At 41.4% G+C, this 25,211-nt stretch overlaps 1 protein-coding gene across 1 annotated transcript; it reads right to left on the bottom strand.

The window, feature by feature from the left end:
• Positions 1-441: 441 nt before the first annotated feature.
• On the bottom strand, positions 442-25,211 carry Hr39 (nuclear hormone receptor FTZ-F1 beta). The gene is made up of 7 exons (XM_083037745.1): positions 24,109-25,211; positions 5,605-6,137; positions 4,620-5,044; positions 3,961-4,305; positions 2,206-3,840; positions 1,593-1,885; positions 442-1,452 (listed from the first exon to the last, which is right to left on the bottom strand). The coding sequence occupies exons 2-6, from the start codon at positions 5,963-5,965 to the stop codon at positions 1,619-1,621; spliced, it is 3,033 nt and encodes a 1,010-aa protein (XP_082893871.1). The 5' UTR covers positions 5,966-6,137; positions 24,109-25,211; the 3' UTR covers positions 442-1,452; positions 1,593-1,618.

Here is a 25,211-nt window from a genome sequence, read left to right as displayed (position 1 = left end):
ATATGTATATAATGTATACAACCAGTGTATATATATATAAATTTCAAATTATACTCTCTCAAATATCAATATTGATTGATAGCCTGCATCATATATTTGAGAATATCTCATAACAATAAAATAATCTTTTATATAAAATTGGCAAATATATTAATTTTTTTAATTTTATACTAATTTTTCAAAATTTTATTTTTTACTATCGTAAACATTCTTTTTCAATGCTATTAGTATAAAATTGGAATAAATTCTTAATAAAAGTTTGCCAATATATTAGAAAAAAAAAAAAAAAAAAAATGAAAGCAAATATCTTCTCAAAATTATAATTATGTAATCATGCAAAAAAACGATACACATATAAATGTAAATATATATATTATATATATATAGATATAAACATATATATACGTATAACATATAATCTAATTTGTCATTTTAATTCTTCATAATATTTAGTAGAAATAAATTTTTTTTATAAAAATAAAACAGAAAAGCAATATTAGCCAATTCCTTTTTAAGAAAGAAAAAAAACATGTTTACAGAAAAGATAGCAGCTATATATATTCAAGCTTGATTCTCTGAAATTTTTATGATACTTATGCCAATTAGAAAAACTTTTGTTTTTCGTTTGGCAAGCTGTTAAAATATATAAAGAGAATAAAAAATGTATTTTGTGTGATCGATAAGAACCACATACTCCATGGACGATATATATATATATATATATATATATATATATATATATATATATATATATATATACTAAGCATATCAACTAATTATTCCATGATTAATTGCTCTATAAGTAGATAATTGGTCGACTGATGTGTTGAGTTTTTTTTTTTTTTAAGTACACTTTCATAACCGGGATATATAAGGCATGGCTATGCTCTGTTCTTAAGTAAGCGCAGAACAATACGCAATACTGGTGTTGTGTTCTATTATAATCGTTAATTACAGAGGTCAACTTTTATAGATTTTCGCGTTTGTTATTATAAAGAGCTCGCGCCCAAAATAGGTTACATCCATATCTAAAAGAATTTAGCATTTTAATGCCATTTGATACCGTTTCACATATTTATACAACTCTTATCATTGTAAAAGTAAATGCTCTGCGTGTCTCCGTGTCAATTATACTTTCAGTCTCATTAGCATCTACATGTACACTGAATATCCAGTGTACCGTAGGCCGCTTCGAAATTCGTTTATTTCGATAGAAGAACACGAACACGCGCGACCTTGTACGGAAGCATTTCCGGTGTAAAATAGAAAGTTCCTCTCATCTTTATTAGATTAATGCAACCTAATTACGAAGAATGCAATCCCCTCACCAAGTACTAATGTCATTATAGATCTTACATCTGCCGTTTTTCTCATTCCTCTAATCTTTCTTACACTTTGTGATTATCTATTATATCCGATTCCCTAAGCTTATGGACCCTATAAGCGTGGAATCTGAAAAAAAGAGAGATTTAATTATACAATTCTACATATATGCAAAGGCATTTTTTTTTTTTTTTTAGTATTACAGCGATTATTTAAGGCAATTATATACATCTTCTTGCATATTTTATTTCACTTGTTATTAAACTTACGGCTTGGTTTATACTATGCTGATAATTCAGTGATCTCCTCTCAACAATTCCATTAAAAGGTTAAAGGAGCTGCCTTCTCCCTCGGCGCGTTTTGCGCTGAGCAATTCTTTTCCTGCTTGACACGTTCTTTGTAGATCTGGAATTCTCAATAATAGTTCACCGAATTTGGCAGGCATTTCTGGATACCTCGCGATTGTATATTGCTGCAATGCGTGAAGGGCCTTTTCCTGAGAAGCTCTGACTTTTTCAGGTTCCTTTAATTCGCTTATGTCGGACGTTAAGAGCACGATCACCTGTTTACGAAAAGACATAAAAGAATCGCTTTTAGTGTCGTTATAAATAAAGAATCAGTTAGATAGATTGTATATATTAAATTTTTTTTGTATATAATGTGGATTTATATTTATAATTAAATATAAATATAATGAAAAATAGATATTTTTTACATTAATAAATATAATTTAATTATATTTATCAATGTAAAAAATATATTTAATATTAATTAATATAAGAATAACGTTCAATATAAAGAAGTAAATTATGGACAATTGTATTAAATGTTAAATATGCCCTGAGATTAGGATTTTTAATCACGAGAGCAATTATTAATTACCTTCATTGCAACATATTCGTATTGGTCTACTCTCAGCCTTCGTAGATTGTTGGTAAAAGCGAGCATCCTCTCGATGCAAGTCGCTAAACCAAGCTCTCTAGCTTGCTCTAGAGTGATCGACTTGCCGAGAGACACTCTGATCTCACCGGGAGTGCTCATGCTGCGAAAGCAGCAGGAGAAGAGTAGCAGCTCGCACCAAGAGTTGATCAACAAACAGATTTGGTCGTCGATCGAGATATTCTTGAACAACGGCAGACTCTTGCACCACTTGACGATCTTATAGAGCCGATGGTCCGCGATGTTGCACAGATTAGACAGAAAGTCCGGATGTTGCGTCGGATTGCCATTATTGGAATTACTGGCGATTTGAGAATTGCTATTATTCACGGTATTGCCGTTCGTGGAATGTTGATCGGGCGCCCCTGTGGAAGTCGAGCCGGCGGGGCTACCCGACTCTCCTCCTCCTCCTCCTCCTCGGTTGTTTGTTATATCGACGTTGTTCGAATCGTTGGATGAACATTCCACCGCGCCTCCGTTATTTCCGGCGCCGATAACAGTCGCGGTTCCACCTCCTCCGAATCCGCCGAGCACGTTGCTGCTGTCGCCGCCGATGGAGATGTTCCTCGCATTCCCGGATATTCCTCCACTCACCCGATCGTTGTCGTTATAATGCCAGAGATGCTCCACGTCCATAATGTCTTGCAAGAGTTGCGGCACCTGCATCTTGTGAGAATGATTCGAGTGATATCTGATCGAGTAGTGGTGCTCGCTTCCGACCGGTGCCGGGCTGCAGTTGCCCGCCGCCGTAAGTTTTTCGTTGCCGGCCATATTGCCGGCGGAACTGCCGACGAGATTCGCCGGTAGAGTATAGGTGCACTGATAGGTGCTTCTGCCGCCCCTCGTACGATCCTCCCTGATCGCCTCGAGCTTCATACCCATGTTCAGGCACTTTTCGAAGCGGCAGGCCGGGCATTTCTTCCTCGTGGCCACGGTGACCGGACAGCCTGCGCCTCTAAGGCACACATAGTTCTTGCGATTTTGCACGGTACGCTTGAAGAAGCCCTTGCACGACTCGCACGAGAAGATACCGTAATGAAATCCGCTTATCTTGTCACCGCAAATCGGACAGGGACTGTTTATCAGTTGCTGTCTGGTGGAAATACCCGACGGGGCCGAGGGTATTCTGCAGTCTTCCTGATCCTCCGCGACCGAGTGACCGTCCGGGGACAGTTCCGAACCTGGCACGGAAGAGGACGACGAGTAATGATGCGCGGCGACAGCGGACGAGGCTGCCGGAAGATGCAACGGACTACCTTGCGCCACTTGATGCTGATGATGCTGCGAGTGCGAATGCGGATGTCTCGGTTGCTGGACGGGTGAATGCGTAGGCGGGCTAAGCGAGCCGTAGCTGTAACAGCTACTCGAAGCGTCCGAGTTGTTTCTCGAAAGCGAATGCGACAGCGACAGGGATAGCGAGGAGTTCGAATTGTTGAAGCTATGCCGAGAGAGGGATAACGACGAGGACGGTATCGGACTTCCAGCACCTAGGGCGGAGTGTCGTGCTGCGTGAGGGCTTTGCGTCGGTGAACTGAAGACGCTGTATGCGGAATGAATGGCGGAATCTGGTGACGGCACCTACAAGAGTTCGAAAATATTTATATACATATATATATATATATATATAAAATAAAACACGACACGCGCGCGACTGACATGTTAGTATGACCACCGCTATGTTATTTACTCTCAGCTCACCTGCGATCTAGTATGACTGTGCTTGGTTAGATGATGTCGCGGATTGAGAATAGGACTGTGATTAGGCGTGGAATTGTTGTATCCGCCGAGAAGCTTGCCTACGAGAAGCGGTAGGTCGCTCTGTTGAGTCTGTTCTAGATTTTCGATACCGCGTTGTTGCTGTTGCTGTTGTTGCAATTGTCGGTTGTGTGTCATGGATAATCCAGCGTCGTGAAAGGATCCTATTGTGAAAGCCGGACTAGATCGAAAATCCGGCTCTGATTTGATTGGAAATTTCTGTTCCATAGGTCCAGGACTCGTACTGCACACTTGAACTCCTTCCATAGACATTTCCTCGTTATGGTCCTAATAGCCAATAATTAATTGCATTATTAAAAATTGTATTAAAATTTTAATCTTATATATCTTAAATAATTTCAACTTCTAATTAAAGCCAGAAATAAATTTACTTCTATACTCAAAGTTTAGTCTCTCTTGGTCATTTCATATAGATCATAAATCATAAGATAAAATTATTTTAGTATCTGTTAGGCGTGTCTTAGTCGTACATCAAACAATGCTTTCATCGTCCTTCTGCAGAAATTTTGGCGAACGTATCAAAGTTACTATCTCTGCGAAATCTTTTCATCGATAACTATAGAGTATATCACAAATCCAACCTGATTAGTAATTGTATTGGAAGACATTTCTTGATCCGACAGTTCTCCCTCCCACGACATCGGTCTCTCAGGCTGCTGCTGCGAATTATCGTCGCAGCATCCCGCGTTGTCGCCATTCGCGTCCCCGTCGCCGATCTTGTCGCCGTTTTGATTACCCGATACGTCGCGTTTCTTCTTCGAGCGCAAATTCACGCCCCGAAAGTCGATCTTGCTGATCTCGCCGTCGCTGTCCTCGGGATCGTCGACGTCGGCCGCGTTCGCGGCGAGGATACCGCCGATTCCGATGCCGATGCTATGCGGCGGCCCCGCATTCGTGCAGATTCCGCTCGTCGGGACCGCGGAATTTCCGCATCCCAGCACCGAGGTCGAAACCACGGACACCGTCACGCCGTTCTGTCCTCCGAGATATTTACACACTCCTTTACCTAAAAAAAAAAACATATTATATTACAATTAAAATTCATGAATATTAATTTTATATATTAAATATTAATATTAATATAATATAATATTAATAATAATATAATATATTAATTTATTTTATACACGGAGAAAATTTTCTCTCAGAATTTACCCTGAAAATCATGGTAATCGTGGGACTTTATAGTATAAGAAGAGAATTTTATGAGAATTTCTCTGATTAATATTTATCACAATAAAAAATAATAATATCTATCACAATAAAATATAAAATATATTTGATTAATTTTACTAAACTATATAGTTAAATATTAATCAAACATATTTTATTGTGATAGATATTTTTTATTGTGATAAATATTAATCGGAGAAATTCTCATGGAAAGACCATATTGTCTCATAATTACCATGATTTTCAGGGTAAATTCTAAGAGAAAATTCTCTCTGCGAATGAAATATTAATTTAATTAATAATACAATACAAATTCGAGACACCGTTTAAACAAGACTATTTCATAAACAAGTATTAAATAAATTCTATCGAGATGATTAGTTGATTAATTACCATCGTGCATCTCTTGATTGGGCGGTACGTTAATAGTGGTGACGGACACGTTTTTCCCTGTCTCCGTGGAACGACTCGGGCTCATCGATACCCCGATGCAAGACAAGGGGCAACAGGTCGCGGACGTGTTGGTCGAGGTGGAGGAGCTCGTCGAGGACGAGCTGGAGCTCGTGGCGCAGGAAACGGAAACGGACGCGGGACCCGCTGCCGCGGAAGTGGAAGTTGACGATGAGGCCGCCGCCGCCGTCGCGGCCGACGACGATGACGTCGATGATTTCCAGGTCTGCGTGGCCGACCACCAGCCTGAATCCGTACCGGGCCCTGGTCCTGGGCCCTCGCTGGGCCCGTTTTGCTCCGACATTCTCAGCTGATTACGCTGCTGCAGGCAGCTCGTAATACGACTCGCGGCCTCTCGATCTCCGCGAAAGCGTACAGCATCCTTACGGAATCTCTTATTGTCGCCTCTGCGAATTATCGGGAGCTACGTGGAGTCAGATGCGCGCTATGTCGATCGTTTCAAGTTTCTTCTGTATCTGAAAAAAAAAGAAAAAACACGAATTTATCTTTATCTGATTTTATGGAATTTTTTATCATACACACACACACACACACACACATACGTTAATATTTGATATATAATATATCTTTCCTACACATGATGAAAGAATTTGTATAAAGAATTTGAACAAATAATATTGAATGACTCGGTACAAGAAAAATGTATTCGATTGATAAGTACGTTGAAAATATGATATAGAAAACTAAGGGAGGACCTCGGGGAGGACTCACTTAGTCCAATTGAATTCATTAAATAAAATTAATAACACGTGTCATATTTTACGCACCCTATATTATTCCAACAAGATTGGTAAAATTAATATTTTATTAATCTCGCGTAATATTCGATTGGGATCTAGGATAATTGTCCATTTTCAAGTCTGTCTTCTTTTTTTAAACTGCAAAATTTATATAATTGAAAAATATCGCGGTGAAAATTTAATTTCAAATATAATGTAATTACAGAATCCGCAGGATGTACTTTCTAAACCACAGTTTATGCAACACGATGCGGTTTCGCTAGAAAGTAGCGCGCTATTTTGGCTCCTTCGGTTCAAGAATGACTAACGCAGTATATATCTTCTCGCGCACGAAATCGTTCGCCGAAAATCTAGCCGGGCGATTAGAAGCCATCTCGCGAGCGCTGACACACAGTCTCTTTCTCTCTCTCTCTCTCTCTCTTTCTCTCTTTTGCAAGGTTACGTCGATGGCCGTGCCGCAAGGCCGGCCCACTTCCGGTCCCGCAGAACCGCCGAACGACCTTCGCGCGGAAACGCACGCGTTCACTCACGCCCGCGCGTGCGAAACCAATCTTCGCGACCGATCACACGAAAAAAGCGACTCATTATTTTAAAAAAAAAATCATGGGCGTTCACAGGGCGAGCAAGAGGGGGCATTTGCCCCCCTCTAGAATCAGCAAAAAATTAAGTATTTGCTCTAGCTTTGAATAAATATTGGAATTTATTTGCACATTTTTAATATAAAAAAATAAAAATAATAAAATAAAATTTTTAATTTAAAAAAAATTAAAAAAGAACAAAAAGTAAAAAAAATGTTTATCATGCCTTCTCCTGTGGAAAAAAATTCGGCGGACGCCCATGATTGATGACACACACGAAAACGTGATTCAAATAGGAATTATTATTATTCAAAAAACATCATTTAGAATGATTAAGTTCGCTATCGATCCCTTTTCAGGTTATTAATGTATTGCAAAATCTATTCATCTAGCACGCTCTGAAGCGTATAAACCGCATGGATAATTAAAATACCTTACGCGACTCGTGTATAAGGAAATTAACACGTAGCGAGAAAATCGTTGATGTGTCCTCGAAAGAAGTAATCCAGTTCTCACCTGTTGCGCGATTTTGCTTTCTACTCTGTCTATTATTAACGAGAACTTGATAAAGCGAAGAAGTCAAGAGTATTTTAACGGAATGTTATTTTCGGTTCTGACTTGTCAATTCGTAATGTTTGTCTTGTCAAAGTTTTGAATTCTAGGCCTATTAAAAATGTCTATTTAAAATTAATTAATGAATATACAGAAAAAAAACACTTCATAAAATAACAAAATCATCTTTTGTAAACATGCGAATACGATTTATGACTTCAAGAATGACGAGTCATCTTTCCGAAGAAATTTTCCTTCGCCACGCGATATATGCGTGATTTTTTTGTTTAAATCTCTATCGAGTCGAGAGATGATTCTTATATAATCTCCTTTCGTTTCCGGTTACACAAAGAGATACAATAAAATGCGTGAAAGGGGGATACCGTAGCTCGTCGTTTTATAATTTTCCATCATATTCTATAACTCTATACGCATCGCATTGGTATGCGGTAGCTCGCTATTCTTGCTCGCATGCAGCAATCGAGGGACTGTACAGTACAACGTTAAACGTTATACTTCGTAACCGTACTCTCGTCGGACCCGTCGCCCGTCGTGCGAATCTCACGTTGGACTAGTTATCGCGAAGTTTCGAGAACGCGAAACCGACGCTACGTAGGGAGTAGAGCGTCAACGTTATAGTTACGAGCTAGAAGACGAGGAGGTCGGGCGAGGCCGAGGAGCCAGGAACGGTCGAGCATATCGGGGACCGGTGTTACGATCGCTAGCGCGAGGAGATCGTTCTGGTACCCGCTGGCCATAGCGAGGCGTGTACACGCAGGTAGCCCCCTCGAGTGCAGGCATCAGGCAGGTCGCATACCGGACGCTCGCACTCCCAGGAGCCGGCCTACGTTTTCGGAAACGGGCGTACACGAGCTCCGGAGGGAGAAGTGCGAGCGCACCGGAGGAATACAGAGGAAATCTCTCTCTCTCCTTCTTCATCTTTTCTCTTACGGAGCGTGACACACGAAAAGAAGCGATTGTGATCGCGATACACTCTCCGTATACACGCATATGTACGGGCGGCGTCATCGTCGAGAGACACGTTGATCGTGTGCGTGTATTGGTCTTTCTTCTCCGAGAGAATATATAGTATAGTCTCTCTTTCTTTCTCTTTCTCTCTCTCTCTCTCTCTCTCTCTCTCTCTCTCTCTCTCTCTCTCTCTCTCTCTCTCTCTCTCTCTCTCTCTCTCTCTCTCTCTCTCTCTCTCTCTCTCTCTACTCGCGAGAAGGCGAGCGTGGCGCGCGCGCGATAGTTACGACGTCGGGCTTCGACAACGTCGGCGGTAAGTTCAAGGCCCTCCGCGACCGCCCTACCCGGGCTCCTATGCACCTTCGGGGTCACGTGACGCGGCTCAAGGTCTTCTCTCCCTACTCCGGGATCGTCGCGGTCGCGCCGCGGCGAGTCGGCCCCTATATCGTTGCACATCGTGCCGCTTGTAACGCTATTGCGTTCCTCTCCGAGAATCGGAACCACCATCGTCGTCGTCGTCGTCATCGTCATCGTAGTCGACCAAGCGACCAGGCGGCGGCGGCAGCGGTTAGCCGTGGGTGACGACAAACGATGACTACGACGATGGAATCTCGTGCCATCTCTCCTTCTCCTCCTTCTCTCTTTCCTCCTTCTACTCCGCGTCTCTTTTTCTCCCGCTCCTTCTTATTCTTGTGCATCGAGATACGGACTCGGGTCAGTGACATCGCGTAAGGACGGTCGGAGGAAGCGTCGGCTTCTCGAGCCGAGAAAAAAACACTGCCGGGTCTCCGCCGCTACTTCGACAGGTAGGCACGACCGCTATTGCGGTCGTGCGAGCCCGGACAGGGCCCACCTCTCTCTCTCTCTCTCTCTCTCTCTCTCTCTCTCTCTCTCTCTCTCTCTCTCGATGTGTCCTTTGTGCCCTTTACGCGTTATTCTATCGTTAGGCTTGTTTGTTACCGTTTGTCACCGGGATAATAGGGAAAAAGACACGAGTATGTACGCAACTGACGCGTGAGAGACGATGTAACGTATAGCGGTAACGTAACATTGTAATCACTGCTGCGAAGATATATGCCTTTGTTTATTCTCGTCTATCCTGACGGTGAAAAAAAAAGAGTACATTTCTGCGGAATTTTAACTCGACACGGAAAAAAATATTAGCTACCGTAGCTAAATTTTAAATATTTTTTTTTCTACGAAAAATATAAATATAATAAAATAATAAAATAAATGGAGTTAATTACAGTTTCATTCACGCGATATTTTTACATAATTCACATGTATTATGTATATCTTGATAAAAGTATCAGAAGAAGAAGAGGATAAAAATTACGCGGTAAAGAGAGAGCGACCACACAGCGTAAATTGCAAGTTGCCGAAATCCGGTTGGCCACAACTCCCACGTTTTTTTTTCCATAAGCCGATTTTCTGCCCTGCACCTTATCCTCCTCTCTTTGCTGCGAATCAGCAGCAGCAAGCGCACATTATAAAATGTGCAAGTTGTGTCAGTTGGGAGATCGCCTCGTTTTACTCCGACCGTATGATATCCGTTTTGACTGACATAGGCTCTTCTCGCGCGCGAACAAAGCATCAGCGTCCTCCCGTACCATGATAACATATGAGATCGGGCTTTATCAAACGATAGCCCTAGTGCCCGTACTATACCGAGAAGAATGTACCGCACCGACAAAAATACAGCGCTTTTCGAAAACAAAGTATCTCTCTCTTTCTCTAACGATCAAACGCGAATATTCCACCTTCGGAATATTCCAAACGGTTAAACAAACCATAAAATGTCAATCGTGGCAGCTAATTATTGATAACAATTAATTGCCGTAAATTAATCATAACTTGCGAGACACAATTTATCGACGAAGAGAGAGAGAGAGACAGACGATGACTCTCGTAGCTTAAAATTAATATCAATCGTAATTAATTAATTCAATCGCAACCGAGTTATAATAAATTCATCAGATATATTTTAAAAACAAAATACACACGTCTCTTATCTTTCTCTTATATATATTTTCTTCCAAGTAATATATAACAAAAATTATACATAAACGCATATAAAAAAAAGAAATACATCAAATCTGCGCTGATATTCGTCGAGCTGTCGTCGACCCTTTTTTATTCTAGAAAACGACGCCTCGGTTCTCCCGTAGAGAGACGCGCGCAGCACAGCTTTATGCGGTAACGGGCATAAAAGGTTATTTACCGTCGAAGCCTTTAGTCAATGACCGTTCGATCGGTGCCGTTTCTCGGCATCGACAACAAACAGGGCGGGCGACGATGTCTCGCGACGCGACAGTGGTTGCGCGCGATGCGATGCACGACTCCGGCTTCCTCGTATCTTGACTTGACACGAGCTGCAGCAGGCGGCATGTGGCAGGTGACGCGGAAGAGGGATCGACGACCTACCGGAGTAGTCTCTCTATACGCCGGCACTATTTTAAGCGGGTCGCGCGAACAGAGTCCCCGATCAGCAGCCCCACGGAATGACCGTGAAAGACGCGCCGCGCCGCGTCTTTCTTCGTATATATGTGTGTGTGTTACGTTAGACGTATTTCCTCGTCCCCGATGAGAGGAAACACGCCGGCCAAGTGTAACGTTCGCGTGCAAGAGTTGACTTTATGCCGGAATCGTGCGATTGTCGGGCGCGCCTTATAGTCCTCGGACTATCGAGCATTTTTTGTGCGATTGCGTGTGTGTATGTGTGTGGAAAGAACACGGCCCGTTCGACATTTTTTTTTCTTCCTAAACTTTCTAAGATTGAAAGAAATTATGGTAGATGTATTATACTGCATAATTGAAAAAAAGAAATCTATATAAAGATAGAATTAAAAGTGGATACTGATGATAACGTAACAATCTCTGTAGATTTTTGCGCGTACACATCATCAGAGAGAATTTTCTCTTAGAATTTATTCTGAAAATCGCATGGTAATCGTGGGACAATATGGTATGGAAAGAATTTTATGAGAATTTCTCTTCGTGATTAATATTTATCACAATAAAACATAATAATATCTATCACAATAAAATATAAAATATATCTGATTAATTTTACTAAACTATATAGTTAAATTAATCAAACATATTTTACATTTTATTGTGATAGATATTATTATTTTTTATTGTGATAAATATTAATCAGAGAAATTCTCATAAAATTCTTTCCATACCATATTGTCCCATAATTTCCATGATTTTCAGAATAAATTCTAAGAGAAAAATCTTTTATACTTGCGGTTTGATTGTATATAAAATAGCATATAGAGATATATATGTATGTGGATACATGATTTACATAAATTCTTAAGAATTAGACAAATTTCAATAGCTTTGAAATTATACAAGCTTTAGAGGAAGTCGGACATTATTTAATATGTCAGATGCCAAGGTTGACGCCTCTGTAGATTTTAATATACAGTGAGACAAAACAATAATAGCGTGTGATATCACGCTATTATTATATTTAAGCGGTGATATCAAACTCCGAAGAGAGGTTTTATAGTATTATAGAAGTGGGCGTCAACCATATTTCACTGTCATCATAAACGTGTACCTATATTATACCGTTTCGCGACGTATATATGCAATACATATTTTTATTAATGGTAGTCGCTTTTAAAAGCATGTTTGCAATGATGATATGAAGATATAAATATAGACATTTATTATTTAAAAAATTCTTTAAAATATATTAATATTATAAAATCTAATAAGCAATAATGATAACAATAATGCAATACTTTTTAAATATAAATGAATGTCGAAAGGAGATGGTCCATTAATAATATACAAGAGAAAAAGAGAGAGAGAGAGAGCATAGGAAAATAAAAATGTTAATAAATACATTCTGTCTCAACGAGAGATAAATTTTTCGATAAAATTTATCCATCGAGATCAAACGATAATTTCCACCAATTAATTTCTTATTTATTCTTATTTAAATGCAAACGCGAGAGATAGCCGATCGTGCGAACCCGGCACGAGTGCATTGCGCATTGAAAAACGGTATCTCGAACTGGAGCGGTTTTCCTTATAACTTGCATAGCGTTCCCGCCGCTCTATTTTACGGAGTCTTAACGCGATAGTCGACGTCTACTCCGACGTCTGATTCGCATCTTTTACAGATATTTTATAGCGCATACCACGCAAAATATGCAAATTCGTAACATTCGTACTCTCAAGATCTCATATTTTTTTTAAAATTATCAAATAAACATTTCTGTTTAACGTTTCTACACGATATTGATGTAATTAGGGTTAACATGAAAATTTCCTTTATAAATTAATCGTCTAATTTCTAATTTATCTCACAAGATGCATTAAAATTTTTTTATAATTTTGATAACGTTATGAACGCTAGAAAAAAGTGCTGGATGTTTAGCGCAATTTTGACAAGTCTTTCGTCTCCCGTAAGCTTTCGGCGAAGAGAATCCGGCGATCTGACCCGACTTTTTTCACGACTGCAGCATCACGAATCCGGAAGATTCACGATTCAGCGCACTATGCGCTCTGCATCATTGTTAGATCGCTATTTAGCACTCGCTTGGTCATTTACGTGCTCGAACCGTAGCGGTATTCCGCGAAAACTCCGCGTGTCCCCCGCGGCGATCCTTGTCCCACCAGGTCTCGCTCAGCAGCGCGCGGAATCCTTCTCTCCTTCTGTCTCCGAAGCCGAAGGTAGTAGGCGCGTTTTCCTTTCACCCAGACTAGAGTGTGTATATACATACATATGTGTATGCATATATATGTGCATATACCTATATGAATGTATGTGTGTATGCCTTGTCAAACGGGGCCCGGTCGGTCTCCGCAACCGCATATCTTCGACATCTCGCGAATGCACGCGCGAGAGAGCATGTATGTGAGAGGGACAGCCGGAGCCACCCCGACCAGTCGGCGCGGGGTCTGGTCTGGGTGTCGATTAAAATTATTATTGCCGGCGGAGGGGCGTATTTTTTTTTTAACATTGCGAGAACCGGTTCATATCACAGTCGCGCGGCTACTGCCCGTATATATATGCGTGCGTTTCCTTTTCGCGGTCCAGCAGCGACATCGACCGACGCACGTTCGCCGGATTACCGGTGGTAATCGATAGCCGTGCATCCGGGTGTTTGACGAAAGAGTCCTCGAGACAAACGCCGTTCGCGTAAAGCTATTTGCGAGACACCGCGCCTTTGGATAATTATCGGGAATGTTCGCGAGGAAAAAAAAGTTAATCTCTATCTCGCGCGATTTTTAGAGATACTTCGCTGGAAGCGAAGATACAGATATTTGAGAACACGTTTGATAATGATGATTAATACAATTTTGAATCATGCGCAGATAAAGAAATATTTTTGAATAAAATTGATTCGGCGGTAATAATTTTTATAAACAGTTTCACAGGATTCTTTCATGTACTTTTGGGAAATAACTTTCTATTAGCAGTAAAAATTGAATTTCATGCTTTATTTTATATATATGCAGTAGTTAAATTATGTTCAAAATATAAAAGTTTATACATATATCAGATCTTTTCAGCTGTATGACATAACTCAATCTGATTCATGTAATATAATACAATTAATATTGAAATCATAAATAGTTATGCAATACTAATGTCAAATAAATGTGATAAATTTATTCTCAATCAGAAAAAGAACATTGAAAAAAATCTACACTTGTGCAAATCTTTAAGCTACAGAACCACGAATGCGAATATATACATATAACGTTTAACGAAATTAAATTGTCAATAGTTCAGACGGGCATTGATAAAACTTTTGGGTGTGTGAAGTTGGCATCCCTATGTTATGCTATCATAGTTCTGTTAAGAGTTCTGAGTTATTTAGAACCATAGGAAGAGTTCTTGATAATTTTTAGAAATAGTTCCGGTATTTCTAAAATATCTTCGATATTGAAAGTATGTTTTTTTATCTCTATAAAAATGGCAAAATTCTTTCAAAAAATAATCAGGAACTATGTAACTATTAAACAATTTAAATTTACTCACCTCACGCGGTTGCTCCTTTGTTACCCGATGCCTCCCCGGGCCTCCTTCTCGTACAAGTTTCAAAACACTTGCACTCGCGTTATTTTTTTTCGTTCGCGACGCGCGGCGACGCCCGGGTTTTAGCTATCACAATCTTTGACGCGTTTCGGTAAAACGCGAAACTCGCGAGAGCTTATTCGCGCGCGAATAAAATCGAAGCTTCATTTTCGCGTCGCCGCTTTTTCCAAGACCCACTTTTCGCAGGGGCTTATCGAACGAAGATGATCAAGAGAGCGACTTCGCCGCGACGCACTGAAGTCGCCGAAGGATGCAGCGAGACGAACATTGAGCGCGATTCACGATCGACGATATCAATTTCACGTGTGCGATCGCGATTACGATGTCGGTACGTGCGACGCGATCGGATTCATACGATAATTAACCGCCAAAGACGCTAATTAATACACTCGTCCTTTCGCGGACCGTTGATCACGAAGAATCGAAGAAGAGCACTGGAGGTGGAGCTAGACTAGCACTGCCAGGTTCGGAACGCGCAACGACCAACGACACGTCGCGACAAGTCGTAGTGGTGGGGCATTGTAGGGCTCGCAACGCAACGTACGTGCGAGGTTCAGCGAATCACGTCGCGACTACATACCCCCACCAGGTCGTAGTGGTCGAGGTATGTAGTCGCGACGTGATTTGCCGAGCTCCCACGTCGCGACCCCTAAATGCCCCACCACTACGACTCGGCGCGACGTATCGTTGCGCGTTCCGAACCTGGCAGTGCCAGTCTACAGTCTAGCTCTACCTCCAGTGCTCTTCTTCGATTGTTCGTGATCGATTGGCGGTTCGTGAGCTTCTTACCGGTCCGTGAAAGGACGAGTGTATTAATTAGCGTCTTTGGCGGTTAATTATCGTATAAATCCGATCGCGTCGCACGTATCGACATCGTAATCGCGATCACACACGTGAAATTGATTTCGTCGATCGTGATGAATCGCGCTCAATGTTCGTCTCGCTGCATCCTTCGGCGACTTCAGTGCGTCGCGGCAAAGTCGCTCTCTTGATCATCTTCGTTCGATAAGCCCCTGCGAAAAGTGGGTCTTGGAAAAAGCGGCGACGCGAAAATGAAGCTTCGGTTTTATTCGCGCGCGAATAAGCTCTCGCGAGTCTCGCGTTTTACCGAAACGCGTCGAAGATTGTGATAGCTAAAACCCAGGCGTCGCCGCGCATCGCGAACGAAAAAAAAATAACGCGAGTGCAAGTGTTTTGAAACTTGTACGAGAAAAGGAGGCCTGAGGAGGCATCGGGCAACAAAGGAGCAACCGTGAGGTGAGTAAATTTAAATTGTTTAATAGTTACATAGTTCCTGATTATTTTTTGAAAGTTTTGCAATTTTTATAGAGATAAAAAAACATACTTTCAATATCAAAGATAGTTTAGAAATATCTTCGATATTGAAGGTACGTTTTTTTATCTAAAGATTGCAGAACTCTTTCAAAAAATAATCAGGATCTATACCGGGTGTCCCATTTTAAAGGACCCACTCAAATATCTCAGAAACACTGCGTTAAATCGAAAAATGTTTCTTACAAAAGTTGTAGGGTTTCGAGGGGGACATAACATAGTAATATTCATATACCTTGGGCGGCGCCTCTAAGGTCAAGTGAAGGTGAGAATGAATTTTTTAAATGGAAACCCATATTTTTTATTATAACATCTTTTTCTACTAATTAATTTGAACAACTTTTATCTGAAGCATTTTTTTATTTTCCTAATATTTTTTCTTCTTTTCAAAATGCATTCTTACCTTCATTTGATCTTGGAGACGCCGTCCAAGGTCATATGAATATTACTATGTTATGTCTCCCTCGAAACCCTACAACTTTTGTAGGAAACATTTTTCGATTTAACGCAGTGTTTCTGACAAGATATTTGAGATATTTGAGTGGGTCCTTTAAAATGGGACACCTGGTATAACTATTTAAAAGAACCTTAAAACTCTGCTCAAAAGTATTAGAACTCGATGTGTAAAAAAATGTGAAGTTGGCACCCCTATTTTTTGAAACTGCGATTTTCGTTATCGTAATGACCGGAACTATTTCTAAAAATTATCAAGAACTCTTCCTATGGTTCTAAATAACTCAGAACTCTTAACAGAACTATGATAGCATAACATAGGGGTGCCAACTTCACACATCCATAAAACTTGCAGTTAATCCTAATATCTAAGAATAGAAATTATTTGCGCGTGATTAAGATATAGATATACAAACAGATCAAATTGCCACATCGTCTCACATTAAATTGTTGGCTATATTCCAGCCTCTGTTACCAAAAGAATGTCATGCAACGGAGAACAGACAGATCGCACAACAATTGGAGCGTACAAATGCAATATAGCATATAGGAGGAATTGTCAATCAAGAGAGTTGGCTCTACGCCAACTTTTTCCATTTATTAATATCCAACACAAACTATCATCATGAGATATTTAAGGCAGCAACAAAAAAAATTGTTTCGCATATTGAGAATTTTAAATAGAAATTAAAATTTTAATCACACACACACATAACTAAAAGAACAAAAATATATCTTTCTCTATATATATAATATATATATTATATACATATAGAAAGATATATTATAATACACATATAGAGATATTTTTGCTTCTTTTAGTTATAATTAATAAATTTTAATTTATAGTTTAAAATTCTCAATAATTTTTGTATCTCAATATGCAAAACAAAATTTATATATATATATATATATATATATATATATAAAATGATATCATTAAATAGTCTATATTGACACACAAAAAAGAATGCAAAATAGAGAACAAAGTTGAAGGCCATTCCTTAAAAATAATCTTTCGCCCAGAAATACTTGGTAGCAATTCAACATTCTTGATTTGGCAATATCCCAAATGTCCTGAACTATGATTCCTAGTACACGGCGTAATTAATTTTCCACCAACACGACGCGTACCGTTCGGTATTCGTATATTGAATTCGAAAATGCGGTAATGCAAGCTATTGCAGTGGCGAATTGCCACGCGTCCCTTTAGATCGAAGCAATGCAATTCCAAAACCGGTATCCATCAGCGCGACTCTAGCACGAGGATAGAAGGGGGAAGGGGGGGGAGAGAGATACAATTTCTCTCCCTTTTTCTAGGCGCGCAGACAGAGGTAAGAGAAAAATTCCACACACCGCCTCGTCGCGCCACGTCGTGTCGTGATATTCTCTCCATCGACGTATACAATACCCAGCCGTCTCGTTTCGCCGCCGCGTTTTGTAACCGCGTCGACCTTTGAAGAACAGAAGAGAGGAACGCGCGCGTTCAGAAGAACGTACGTGTTGGCCGCTATACAACCCGCTAAGGTGATTCCGGACGAGAGCCTTGGCTCAAAGCATTTTCCAAGCGAGGGTATGAGCAACGCGTGGGAAGATCCACGCTATACTTTACGGTCGCGATATACCAGATTGTCTCTCTCTATCTCTCGCGTCATTCGTCTAATATTACCTCCCTCGAACACACGTCGCGAGGGAATAAGGTCGTCCTCGTTGAAGCGTGAATTCATTAAAACGCGTAAAACCGCGAACTTGATTATTATACAAGAAAATATACTCGAGATCGGAGATAAGCGCGCGCGACATTCGATCGTTCAGAAGTTTCCTCAGAATATTTAACAGAAATGTAATCAACTGTTTTCTATGCCCTTTTCATTTAATAAATTAGGAATAAATTCAATAAATCATCTTTGACATTAGCACTGCGTGATTCTGCTTGCAAGTGTAATATATTAATTGGCTCACATTGCGTGAATTAAAATGAATTATGTTATGGTATATCAATTTTGAATATGATTTACTCAAACTGCTACTATACTGTTGATATAAATTAGCTTAGCTTATCGTTTGCATAAGTCATAGTCTTTAAAAAATGGTCAGTAGAAAAAGGTGACCGGGAGAACGCGAGATGAAGAATAATCAGCTGATCATCTTACGACTGTCAAAAAATATTATTTTAAAAGCCGATAAAGAGAAAAAAACCGATCGTTCTCGTGAATAGAAACAAGCGATCGGGGTGCGGTTCGTTCTGTGCGCGTCGAGAAAGATTCATCAATATTCATAAAGTCGCCAGGCCTATCTCCGCGTTGTTTCAAGGATCCAGGGAACTTCCAGCGCATACTTGGTTCCCTCGTCCCTCATCGCCCTTCGCACATTCACGGTATTTTTTTTTCCTCCTCGTGTACAGATACAAATACATATATACACGCACACAGAGAGAAGTGTCTGTATCCGCGTAGACATCTAGACACGTAGATTTATCGAGCGTATAAGGATTCTGATGTTTATATGTGTACGTGTCCGGCACGCTGATACGTGACGGGCGTATGAATGCATGCACGTACACACGTGTGTTGCAGAGTGTACACACTGCAGCCGACACGATAAGAATCGTGCCCAAGGTGCTTGCGCAATCTGGAGTAGCGATTATCCGGAGAGACACGCTACGGATAAACTCGTCGCCATCGTTACCATATAAACTTTTGCTCGAACGCCACGCGAACGAATGAATAAGGGATGAATATATTTACTAAAAATATATACGGTGTGCACTATACCGCGTCGATAGAACATCCCACAGGTTAACCCTCAAGGGTCAATGGAAGGCGATTATGAATTATTAAAGTATTATTTACACACAAACGTTGTAGGGACTTTTGCACTGCAAATTAATCGATCCGTAGGTTTTTAACCGATTAACCTTTCTGTCTCTTTTACATATTTAGGGAAGCGGAAAATGCTTTATTGAAAAGAGACACACAATCTATATAACTTTGTCACTATTAGTTGCAACTTTGTTGCAACCAGACTTTAATGTTAACGAACAAAGGTTGAATTTTTTTATATATTGCAAGTAATACGAGTTCAAAACTGTAACTAGCTATATATATATGGTACTATTCCTATCGATAATATGATAGCTTTGCGAGTATCTTGATATATTTGTTGCATTTCTAGATAATGATATTTTCTAAACAATGCGACATTAGATAATGCGCATTGTACACTGATTTTCAGAGAACCGATTTATAAAGTTAATGTACCGGTGATTTTTTTGTTACAGGACTACTGGTGAGTACTCCCGATTTCTTTTTACGTCAGCTGTAACGAGTGATGTTATCTTTTATGTAAGTCTTTAGTCTTATAAACTTGTACTACGTAATCCGAATAATTTATTTTTACCTCGAAAAATGTAATATTCTGCGAGATTGTATTGGTTAATAATCGCAACGATTACCAATACCGAAATGAATTAATATTTACGTCATTTCTCCATACGATGAATTATAGAGAAGATATTTCATACGTCGTATGATAGTAACATAATTCTTTTCTTTCAAATTAAGAGTTATTTCTTTTTAACTAAAATTACATCGATATATGTTGTAATTCATCTCTTCATTTCTATCGAAACCTTGATCAAAAAGATACAAACAAACTTTCTATTAGCAAATACGAAATTAATTGGGAAAGGAAATTTTATATTTCCACTTTTAGAAGTCAATCCACCAGAACGCTTGACAGTTTTAATTATTAGATATACCTATATTTGTAATTTTCGGCTCGGGAAGATTAATCTGAAATTCTTAAAAAAATTTGCTTCTTTAATTTAATCTAATTTAATAAAGACCCTTAAAAATACTCCCTCTCTCTCTCTCCCTCTGTACGTCGCGAAATATTTGGTCTGCATGGATAAAGGAATCGAATTGATTCTTTGCGTATAAATCGTAGTTCGGAAAAGGAGAGAACGCGTTGCGCACGGCGAGGTAAATATAGTATTGCTTGGCACGCGAGTGTGTGTCTAACGACTACCAAACGCAGAGAAAGTTCTTCTAAGCGCGTTCCGTGACCTTTCGTATCATTCCGACGAGGTATAAGGAGGGAAAAAAAAAAGAAAGAAAAAAAACCGCGGTCAAACGCGCGCGGAGGGTGCAATGCGGCGAACTTTCGCCGTTTCACTCGCGAAATACCGCGGCGCAAATCCGACATTTTATACATGTCGCACGTAATACACGCAAGAGGCACAACACACGTCGCAACGCTTAATCTAATCGACGGTGCATTCTTTTTCCCGTCGAAGGACGTTGGTGCGAGTCATCCCGTCGCGCTTTTCACGCAATACGTTTACAACTTGACGAGGGTCGACCTTACAACATCATCGAGAATAAATTACGGGATTAGAGAGAAAAAAATTGATAATTGAAGATCGATATATGTTACAGTTCGATATATAATATCTATTATCATACGTAATTATCATTTTTCAAGACTTCCCACGAGATTATCGTTAAACGTGAAAAAACAATTCGCGAAGGAGACTCGACTTCCGAACAAGTCGCTGACCGATAACGGTTTCGATGCGTTTAATTATTATGGATCCATCCCAGCGATCGGATAATTCCGGAACACCCTGTATACCAGGATACGACGGAGCGAAAGGCGCGAGTATTCTATCGCTCATAGGTGGAGCCGCGTCAAGGTGGAGCGCTCGATCTCGGGGCCTCATCCGAGAGACGAGATGAGGACACAGCGTCGGGTCGGGTCGGGTCAGGTCAGGTCGGGTCGTCCCGTCTTACTTAAAGTCGCGGCCGCGACCCGATATACCGCGGTTACCGATACTATTGTCGCCGATCGCTTCCTAACACCGCGGCGTATTTGCGTTATATATATGGTACCGCTACAGGCTAATGCCCGTCCGCGTTCGCACATTCATTCCCGGGTGTCATTTTCTCTCCGTATTACGAGCGAGTGAGCGAGCGATTTTCTCGCCTTCATCCCCCCCAAGCTTCATCTCGTTCTTTCGCGGCTCCTTTAATCGCCATCGCGCTCTTATAACGCGCTCGCGATTTCCTGCGCTCTCGGTCACTTACTCTCCTACCTTGAGAAATGCCCGCTCGACGATTCGACGACGGTGATTTTGCGTCCGCGCGCCCGCTGCGAGAGAAAGGAGAGGAGGGTCTCGAACGAGACGCGTCGCGATGAGACGAGATCGGGATCGGGATCTCTCGAGAGAAAAAGAGAGAGAGGTAAAAGAGCGAGACTCTCACGGTTTGTAAGGAGCCAGTGGTTGCCTCACCGCCGAGAGGTCTTCCTCTTGATCCATAAATCTCTCCGATGGATCGTAAACGATCTTTGTATTATCTTTAATTAAAGTTTCGTATATATATGCAGGACATCTTCCCCAGTATAAGTGTAAATTATACTGGCGGATTCTCTCGAATCTACACAGAGAGAATTTTCTCTTAGAATTTACTCTGAAAATCATGGTAATCGTGGGACAATATGGTATGGAAAGAATTTCATGAGAATTTCTCTGATTAATATTTATCACAATAAAAATATAATAATATCTATCACAATAAAATATAAAATATGTTTAATTAATTTTACTATGTAGTTTAATAAAATTAATCAAACATGTTTTATATTTTATTGTGATAGATATTATTTTTATTATGATAAATATTAATCAGAGAAATTCTCATAAAATTCTTTCCATACCATATTGTCCCACGATTACCATGATTTTCAGGGGAAATTCTGAGAGAAAATTCTCTCAGTGTAGAGATCTTTTCGAGTAGCAAAAAAATTAATAACGTGCCATACTTTTTTTTTCAAAAATGCTCTCTTATTAGGAATAACGTATGAAATTAATCAGATCGGCGATTGAAGCATCTTTAACTTTTCAAAGCACCGATTCCTATGCCTTATATTCGGAATTTAAATTTTATTTAGACGATAGGCAATTCGATAATTAAAGCGCATCACGAAAATATATTAAAAGCATTGATTTCTACACAAGTTCAAACACACTTATTGCTTATTATTAAGTTATACAGGATGTTCCAACTCTCTGCAGTACATCCTTGTATATATATATATATATATATCATTTCTATGCGTTGTACATACTTATTGTCTGCTATACGACGCATAAATATAATTGTGATCCTATAGAATCCACAAAATATATGACATCTATATGATAAATTTAGTACACCAATTAATCTATAAAAATTAACGGTATTACAAAAGCTTCAGTTCAGCTGAAATCGAGACAAAACAATGAACTCGCATAACTCTATAAAAAAAATAGCCAATACGTTAAATCTCCGGCGAACTCCGAGAGAGCTTATGGCCAGTTTCTTCACCTCCGATTAACTTTAACCTCCGGTTAAACTATATCTTTGTCTCTTTTTAAGAACGTATCTGAAAAGAGACAAAGATATAGCTTAGCCGGAGGTTACGTCAAAGCAGAAACGTCAGATGCGTTTGAGCGTCACTGGTCCATAGAGTATCGCGCAGTGCGCTTGTAGTAGGGACGGGATATGATGGAGGAGCGGTGAAGGAAGGGGAGGGGGCAGAGAGACACGCGGCGAAGAAGAAAGGGGGGCTCAAGGCCGGTCGCGCTGTCAGAAGGCCTGCGCGCCGAAATATCAACAAGCCTTTTTCCTACTCGGGAGCGAGCACGTTCCCGATGACGGTTGATTGTTGTCGATCCGTAAACTCTATGCGCCTTTCTCGAAGGGAGAAATCTCAGGCGTTCAGCTAAGAACTTGGACTCGAAACAACTGCTCGTAAAGTCGCGCCGCGGTTTAACGCCCGAGACGAACAAGAAACGGAGAAGGGAAGCGTGTAATATAGAGAGGAGCGAAGAGAGAGAGAGACGAAGAAAGAAAAGAGAAAGAGAAGGTAGAAAGAGACAGCATGCATGCATGCGCGTGCGTTGAGTTTCGGACAGGTGGCACGGACTATGGTGGCGGCTGACAGCTGACAGTTCGCGAAACCTCGTATCGAGGAGCTTACGAAACTGATTTGTCGCGAGAGAGAGGAGACAGGAGACGCGTAAAACATGCGTTAGACAACGAGTTAGGTACATACATATAGGATAGGCGTCTTTCCACGTAACGAACTCTCGCGCGGGGAAGAGAAAGACGAAGGTAGAGAGAGAGAGAGAGAGAGAGAGAGAGAGAGAGAGAGAGAGAGAGAGAGAGAGAGAGAGAGAGAGAGAGAAAGAGAAAGGAAAGAACGTAAACTGAATGTCTCAGCCAGATGAAAATCGCTGCCAGGTGTGAGCGATTCGATATCGGGCTTCACGAATCTCGAAACTTTGGATCGCGTCGCGTTTTGCTCCGACGACGACGTCTACGCGAAAAAGAACGCAAAAGAGAGCCTGGGATGGGGGGTGGAAGGGGGCGAGAAACGGGGAGAGAAAGGGGGAACAAAAGTACGCGCGAGGGAGAAGGGAAAGAAGAGAGCGAGAAGGACGCGAGGAGAGAAGGACAGATAGATACGGTGAGATCGGCGGAGGGAAAAGGGGAACGGAACGGGAGAGAGAAGGCGACCGCGATAGAGGGTAGGGGGAACGCGGTGGAGACGCGCGGGGAGGAAGGAGAGTCGAGGGGTCATCGGGAAACATAACCTCCGTCGTACTCTCGGACTCGCACGGCGAACGGACTTTAATGTATGTTACTACGCCCGCTCTTTCCGCAAGACACAAGAGGTCACAATCTCTTACCTCGTCCTCGAGTGCGCCGCGGCGCTCTCTCGTTTTCTCTCTCTTTCTATCTTTCTCCACTCGGAATCTCTCGTGAGCGATGACGACGATGACGGCGAACGTGTCGTATCGTGTAAAGCCCAGCTTCGTGAAGGAAGAGAATATAAGGCACTCCTGACAGTCTTTATTTCACGATTGACGGAACCACGACGAGGCACCCTATTCTATATCGCGTCGAGCACAGCGAAGGACGATCCGCGAGCGAGAACGTATCACGTCGCACTGGTCGCACTTATACCGATCACACTCGCGTGTACGAGGGAGAAGGAGACGGAGTCAAAGAGTGGAGGTGAGAAAAGGAACGAGAAGAGAGCGAGAAAAAGATAGATAGAGAGAGAGAGAGAGAAAGAAAGAGAGAGAGAGAGACCAGAACACTTCGCGCTGCTGGCTCCCGGTGGATGACGACGCGCCGTGTCGGGTGGCCCGGGTGTTCCCGGGTCTCTACTTCGAGAGTAGTACAACCGTAAGCCGTAAGAGAGAGAAAGAAACAGGACAGGGGACGGGACAGGGACGAACGAACCCGGGGCGCGCAACACGCACCTTCGCGTCACGTTACAACAGCGGGGCGGCGGGTTACAATGAGCCACGGGCGGTCACGGGTAGCCACAGGCACGGGCCACCTCCGACTCTCCGTCTCCGGCTGGTGGCACCTCCGCACACCACGAGTTCGCGCTCGACTGTCTCTCTTTTTCTCTCTCTTCCCTTCTCCTTCTCTTCCCTCTCCACTCCCTCCTTTCGTCTCGCTCTCACCGAACGAGCCTTTCGTCTATGTGTGTGTTGGGACCCTCGTACCTGCTTCTCTGTCCCTGTCCTTCTCGTCGTTCTTTCATGAATACACATTCTCTCTTTCTCTCTCTCTTTTACGGTACCGTACACTGCCAAGCCGATGGTACAGTACACAGTCGCGCGATGCCGACACTTTCGCGGATCAGCTCCGGACGCGTCTCTTTTGCCGTTCGCCGGCCGACATGGAGGCTGGATGGTTGCGGAGCCCCTGCTCCGGAATGTCGGGTTACGTATGTATGTATGTACGTATCCGCTTAATAGCGATCGCGCCTTGAAAA

This window comes from Prenolepis imparis, unplaced genomic scaffold, assembly GCF_030444845.1.
Source record: "Prenolepis imparis isolate NDT839.2.m4 unplaced genomic scaffold, iyPreImpa1.0 SCAF_5, whole genome shotgun sequence".
Classification (NCBI taxonomy): domain Eukaryota; kingdom Metazoa; phylum Arthropoda; class Insecta; order Hymenoptera; family Formicidae; genus Prenolepis; species Prenolepis imparis.
This window is presented reverse-complemented; position numbering and strand designations above follow the sequence as displayed.

Coding starts and splice junctions, on each gene's coding strand:
- Hr39 (XM_083037745.1), bottom strand. CDS start 5,965: ATGTCGGAGCAAAACGGGCCCAGCGAGGGCCCAGGACCAGGGCCCGGT. Junction 5,045..5,604: donor CAATCAAGAGATGCACGATG/GTAATTAATCAA, acceptor TTTTTTTTTTAG/GTAAAGGAGTGTGTAAATAT. Junction 4,306..4,619: donor CCAATACAATTACTAATCAG/GTTGGATTTGTG, acceptor ATTGGCTATTAG/GACCATAACGAGGAAATGTC.